This window comes from Olea europaea, unplaced genomic scaffold, assembly GCF_002742605.1.
Source record: "Olea europaea var. sylvestris unplaced genomic scaffold, O_europaea_v1 scaffold488, whole genome shotgun sequence".
Classification (NCBI taxonomy): domain Eukaryota; kingdom Viridiplantae; phylum Streptophyta; class Magnoliopsida; order Lamiales; family Oleaceae; genus Olea; species Olea europaea.
Genome location: NW_019263193.1, coordinates 175,187 through 182,392, shown reverse-complemented (window position 1 = coordinate 182,392; position 7,206 = coordinate 175,187). Strand labels below are relative to the sequence as shown.

The window sequence follows — 7,206 nt, the reverse complement described above, 5'->3', positions numbered from 1 at the left end:
GTCTAGAGGTTTCTCTAATCTTTTTCTTCTTCATCTTCTTTTCTGATTCCTGTGATCCTTTTGGAATGAAAGATTAATGATAAACATTAAAAAATCCTCCTACTACAGTAATCTTGTGGCCTGAAATATTGACGGTGTTTTGTGGTTCTGTACTATAGTGTTTTAGTCGAATAAATTGTTCTTAGGGCACCGCAATGAACTTAATTTTAAAGGTTTGGACAACTCCATTTAAATCTTTCATCTACATTGTTCACATAAGAACTTTGTTTCAAATTCAAGACATCTGAATCGATCCTTATTAATTTTAAACTCATATATATGCTTGAATTCCCAAGCTTAATTTCAAATTCTTTCATAAAGAGTTCCACACTTTTATTCGCTTTCCCTTACAAGCAACATATCATCTAGGTTGAGAAGGAAAAGCCATGAAAATACAGAAGATAAAAGTTTATTTTGAAATATATAATGGCAGCAAAAGCCTTAATAATAGTAGTAGTAATAGTACTGCAGATTAGTCGGTGCAGCAGCGGTACATGACATACTTGTCCATGGTACGTCCACATTCGGAGCAAACTACCCTCTCCGGAATGTATCCAGTTTGCCCCGGCAGAATGAGACGATTGCAGTGGTGTTCGAGGTGGACACCACTGATCTCCGCGTCCAGTATAGGCACAAACTTATCGGGGTGATCCACTTTTTCTTGCCATTGTCTAAAGTTGTCAAGAACTGTAAGCAAAATGTCACCTTTTCCTTTAGTCATGTCATAAATGCCCCTGCTGAATACAGCCCATCCTTGTTCACTGCCATCGTACGTTAGCATTGCAAAGATTTCCTGCATTATTTTATCAGTCTCAACGGTCATGCCATGTTGAATTTTGGAGTTCCACATGCTCGCCAGCCTCACCCAGAAGTACCAAACATAATCATAAAAGTCCTTCAATGGAAAAATGTGGCTAAGTTTCTCCCTGTCAATGATTTCATGGCATCTTCTTACTTTGTCCTTCGGATTGCTCTTTCCCACATAAATCATTTCCAAGGGAACTTGCAATGTGTTTGCAATGTTTCGCACAGTAGTTGTGAATCGCCGAATCCAGTCAATGTCCTCTCCACCATACAAGCATATAGTTTTGTCGCCCTTTATCTGCGACACAAAAAAAAAAAAAAAAAAAATCCACCTGTATGAGCATTGACAAAAATAAAATAAAATAAAATCAACCTATATGAGCATTGTGTTAAAAATAAAATGCTCACTATCTATTATGAATCACTAACCTGTATCAGAAGTAATAGAAAGCAAGACATTTTTTTTATGTTGCATAGGTGTATGAAAACAAGTTACCAATCCTGATATTCATAGACATATCTTTTAATGGTTATAACGACTGCATTATGGTCAATGATTGATGCTTGCAGCAAGAAGGATAGTAATATGGCTAGGGTGCACGATGTTGTACATACCCATTCCTGGATACGTGGATCAATGGAGTCCGCTAGTAACTCGATATCCCAGGTACTCTCTCTCCATAGTCCCAATTCCCTTTCTTTAGTGAAAGGGAAGGCAACACTTCCCCAAATCCACATCATGGGTAAAGCATTGACGTTCGCCACTCTTCCTTGTGGATCCAAGACAACGAGCATAGGCATATGGCTGAAATTCCAAATCTCCCGGGCGTACCTAATGGCTACTGGATTAACCAACGAAGGATGATCCACAGAATACCATGGCATAGAGCTGCGAAGATCGAGAAATTGTCTCTCCTGTGTCGGGCCCATTGACATTGCATGGTCAACAATGGGTAACCATAGAACCTCGTACTCGTGCCTCATCGACTGTTGGTTGTAAATCATATGGAGAATGTTGAGCTCTTCATGGGGAAGGTCAAGGTCGGAAACTAGCAGCAGGACATACTTCATTCTCAATACCTCGAGGCGTTCCTATCATCAGGAAAACATAAAAGACACGGTCACATTTAGGCATAATTGGAAGGGATGAAGAAATTCATGTACTAGGGACAAGGAGACAACATTTATCCGTCTAGTCCCATCAAAGATCGGCATTTGATTTTCTCCGGCACGAATAATCATCTTCAATATCTTCATGTTGTCGATATGAGATGCCTTAAAGGCATTAACCATGTCATCAAATTCCCTTTTTTGGTACTGTCTATCTGCACAACAGTATAATCATTTAAGTAATGGTATGAGTAACAATAATTCAAGAAAAGATGCACAAGTTGTGCGGTGATTCTCTGCATGTTCCAATTTCTCATCTCTTTCTTAACCCACACCCTGTAAAAGTAGTAAAGAAGGTCTCTTTGGGGACTAATTTTCTAATTTTCTGAGGTGTTCCTGCGATGCTGAGAAGGTGGACCCATACTAAGTGTTTGTAGGACTACTTTATCTTTAGTTTAGGCATAACAATGATTTCAAACGAATCTAATTTGATGGTGACTTACCAATAAAATCATTCAATTTGTTCAGTTGATCCTGCAGGTGCTCAGACATGTGGGAGAGCTTACTAGCTAGACTTAATAACTCCCAGGACTCAGCAGTTGAGGTAATGAACCTGATCCCCAACAAAATTATTCAATTGTCAATACATTTAGAATTCACCTTTCTTGCTTTCTTTTACTTTGTCAATTAGGCACAATTAGAAACATACTCATGACCACTGCCAATAAGGTTCAGAAGTACTGAAGCACAAGCCAAAATGCCCCTTATGATCCAATAAACAGCCGTCGGAATGTGAACTGTTGCAGTTTTCATTTCTGGTGAATCCCGGTTCACATATTGAGTGGGGAGCTCCTTGAACTTTATAATGATGTGAGTCACGTTCAGTACAGCGCGTAAAAGATTGACAATAGCTTGAAACTTCTTTTTCATTTCTTCTTTCTGCTCCATTGTTTCTGGTATATCCTTCAGAGCTGCAATATCCCTGGCAAGCGGATTCATCACGCGAAGGTTCTCAACCAACCAAAATTCACCGTAGCTGACAGAAAAAGCAGCAAACGTAATGACCGCCTTGGCATCCCACCCGTAGTTTGACAGTGTCTCAAGGAGTCCAATGGCTACTGAATGTGCTTCTCCTCCAGCGCCACATTTGCAAATTATCTGTTGCATTAGACATTCATAATCTTGCGTTGACAATTGATATACAATGTCTAGTTTAGGGCGCTTATATATGCTGTAATGCCTCTATTAGAAGTTTAAATAAATTTATGTAACATTCATGAAACTAATGCTAAGAATAACATTTAAGATAATAATGCCTCTATTACAAGTTTCTTGACTAATAAAGCATGATTTGCTTTTAAGATAATCAAGATTGAGCATGAGGGAATGAAAAATTCTCTATACCTCATTCGTAATTTTGTTTATGGGATATGCCAACATTTTAACCATCTCCGAGTCATGGTAAGCATTTTGGAAGGACTTCTCCTCATATGATTCTGAATGTGCTGGAACTTGATCTCCCTGTATTATAAACACAAAAAAGTGTCAGTTAAATGCAGCTAAAGGTGAACTCTAGAAAGCGTAGAAAAACGAAAAGCATGTTTGGCATCGAGGATTTGGGTAGCAATGAACAAAACAAGATAATTAGCATTGTACATGCACGGTTTCAAGAGATTTGCCACGAAGCAAGATATCCTCTATGATGGAAAGAATGGGCTTCACGTCAAGATCTTCATGATCTGGAGCATGTGTTCCCAGAATTTGCCTGTTCAAACCAATATCATCAGTTGAAATGTGGCGATCACCCTTCATCAAATGACCTCTGCCTGCTGACAGAGGCAGAGCTGCACCCATAAGAGGCCTAACTGCAGGGTTGTGATGATCCAGTTCATCGTGACTCATTTTCTGTTTCTCACTCTCATGATCATTCAAATGACTCTGAGTTCCAAGGGTGGTTGTAGGAGGTTTAGGATTCTTCGACTTGTCACTCAACAGTGGGTTGGTCCTAGTTGTAGGCACCAAATCTCGGCTCGCCATTACTGCAAACACGAAGAGGGATTATTAGAAACAAATATGTTTGAAGAACAAGTGCTTGTCTTGGTGTCCATTTGGAGTTCCCTCCAACCCTTATATAGCTAATAAAGCTAATTGAATCAGGTACCTTGCTTCCATTGTGGTCTACAGCCTGTAGGGGTTTTGGAATTCAGTTCTATAAAAAAAATTTATCAGCCAAATCTTTTACTTCACGGTGAAAGATTGAGCTTTATCAAGATTTTGGGACATTTTGAATATTTTCATGTGAAACATGTCTCGCTCATCTTTATACATATTTCTTAGTATATCCATTATCTTGGCTGAACTACGTTTTCACAATTCTGTACTCAAAAATGATCTCTTGCATGCACTAAGGTACTTATGGAAATTGTTAAAACGCTAACTTGTAAATTTACGTCTGCAGGAATGCGCAGCTAACAATAAAATTTGGTCCTGGAAGGACTGTTGTTTGTGGTGTTAAAATAAATACACTGTTAGCCAGCCCCATTTATTATAATGCCACAGTTATGGTTTGTTTCACCAACCCTTTAGTGCAGTAGAGGTCTTAAATATTTGCTCATTATTGCAGTCATGTTATTCTTTTTCAATGCATTATTATCAGTAGCCTTAAATTAATTTTTATTCTATTTTATTTTATTTTATTTTTTGTTGATTACGGTTCCATTGCTAATATATCTTATAAAACTTTTGTATTTTCTTTTTAACCTAATTAAAAGTATGAGGGGCAAATATCTTTCATGGACCTTCCTAATGATATTTAGACGAAATCAGCATCAATGACAAGATTTTCTAATTGATTGAAGATTGACAATAAGAATGCGATGTAAAATTTTAAAAAATAAAAAACAGAAAACAAAAAATAAAAAACAAAAACAAAAAGTTGGTAATATTACTACAATGAAAAATAGTAAGAACTTTATTGCAATTAAAATATTTTTCTATTTAGTTGCTGAACTTTCAATCATAGTTGGCAGTTTATCTTTTCTTTTCTTTTTTTAACTGGCATGATATGTATAATTTGTTGTTAAGCATCTCATTAGACAAGCTTTCTTTTTACCTTGTTCATTTCTTTATTAAAGCTCATTTTGGAACTAACACTTAGACTAACAATAAGCCTTTATGTTTAGTGAGATGACTTTCATGTTATGTCATCATTTCTATTGGCCACATATTTTTGTTGATTTAGTTCCTAATTAATGGTCATTATTTGAAAAAATCTTCTTCTTTGAATAACATATTCTGTTTAAAAACTCAAAATATTTCTCTACTTTTAAATTACAAATTCTCTTAAAAGTCACTATTCGAAGCATTATTTTCCTCAAATAATGACCATCAAACAAGAGACTATAATAGGGCATAGTGCTTAGATTTTTTGCCCGGGGGAGGGGTTTGGTTCAATTATCAAACCGAAACAAAGCTATTAGTGGGTCTATTACTAATTGCGATCAAAACTCATTTCTTTTCTCTAATAATTAAAACACTTAGATAACATAACTTCACATTCATACTTATAATTATGATAAAATTGCGTTTGATCTTAAAAAAAAAAAAAAAATGTGAATCCAATTTGAGTGAAAGGACATGTTAATCTCCAACATTTTTAAGCCCAGCCTTTCTATAAAATAAAAAATAAATTGAATAATAATTTTTTGGAGAATGTGTGGTTAAAAAAAATGGATTTATATGAAGATATTTTATTGTGAGAATATGTGGTTAAAAATGAGTATTAAATTTAAAATAAAAAATTTAAAGAATGGTTACCAAATAGGAGCTAAGTTTTAAACGATAAAGTGTATCACATTCTCTATGAAGAATTTTTATTTTATTTTATTTTATTTTATTTGAGAAAAATGAAACACCTAATGGGGATCTAGTATTTATAGCATCGTCAATCTTACATTTGCAAAGGTTAAGGGTCTGTTTAATTTGTGATTCAATTTTGAGTTTATTTTTAGTTTTATGCTTTGAGTGTCTATTTTAAGATTGCTAAAAATTCATTTAGTTTTTCATCTTGAAAAATTATTTCTTAGTACAAAAAATTAGGAAACACATTTAGATTTAAATTTTTAAAAATTATTTTATGACAATTTATTCCTTGAAATCCGATTATTTAGTAAAAATAGAACAAGTTTATGTTACTGTGTTATCAAATAATAAATTGAGTTTAAAATATTGGAAATAAAAATAAAAATTACTAACGAGGATTTAAAAAATTCTATATGCGTTCATTTAAATATACTTTTTAGAATTATTACATAAATAATCATTTGAGTTTCAACTATTTTTATTTTACCTTTTATATTTTGATTTTATATTTTTAATATTTAATTTATTATTTTTCAGAATTTATCGATTTTTTAAAAATAATTTCTTATTTTTTTATTTGTAAATAATATAAAAAAATTATTTATTAGGATTTAAATTATTATCTAGGGTTTAATAGTTTCTAGTATAAATAAGGAATTTATTTCTTCATTGTAGGACAAGACTTTTGATATTGAATTAATCAGAGGCAAGGTTGCTTCCTTCTTTGTTCTTCGCGAACAATTTATCGAATTTATCAGGATAATTTCTCGTGGTGTTCATTAATCAAAGTGTGATTCGTGGGTTGTACAATCATGGGATCGAGGTATTCTAATAGTTGCTTTGGTGTCTAGTTCATTTAATTCTTCAGGTCAATCTTTAAAGTTCGGGTTTGATTTCTTTAATTGTGTAATTAAAATGTTAATATATATGTGTGATTGTATTGGTAGTTTGGTTCGCTAATTTTTGGGTCAAATTCCATAAACTTTTATTTCTCTAGCTTTCTTGAGGTTTGTGTCATTCTTTTGTGAGTTAAATAGCGATCTAGCTATCCAGATTTATATCAAGTGGAATCAGAGCTTAGACATCAGAATCAAAGTTTTATCCCTTTTTTTTTTTTTTTTTTGGAGTCTTTGCTTGAGGTTTTCTTCCTTGTTCTTCATGTTTCCCATTAAATTTGAGTCCTAGATCTAAAAGTTTTTAGTAGTCTAATTGTTTTGTGTTTTTCAAAAAAAAAAAATTATTGTTACTGTTCATCCATACTGTACAGTCTGTACTGTACTGTTCACTAAAAAATTTTGAGTCCTTCCAAAAGTTCTGTTTAATACTTTAGTTCATTTTCCTTTCTAATCTTGAATATGCACAATTCAATTGGAATTTCACAAGAATCATTCT

The 7,206-nt window shown here is 33.8% G+C and overlaps 1 protein-coding gene across 1 annotated transcript; it reads right to left on the bottom strand.

Moving 5' to 3' along the window:
* Positions 1-435: 435 nt before the first annotated feature.
* Positions 436-4,064, bottom strand: LOC111388327 (protein SIEVE ELEMENT OCCLUSION B-like). The gene is made up of 7 exons (XM_023013008.1): positions 3,610-4,064; positions 3,358-3,474; positions 2,663-3,111; positions 2,457-2,566; positions 2,026-2,168; positions 1,459-1,935; positions 436-1,141 (listed from the first exon to the last, which is right to left on the bottom strand). Exons 1-7 carry the CDS (start codon positions 3,988-3,990, stop codon positions 512-514), a joined length of 2,307 nt encoding a protein of 768 aa, XP_022868776.1. The 5' UTR covers positions 3,991-4,064; the 3' UTR covers positions 436-511.
* Between the last annotated feature and the right edge of the window lie 3,142 nt (positions 4,065-7,206).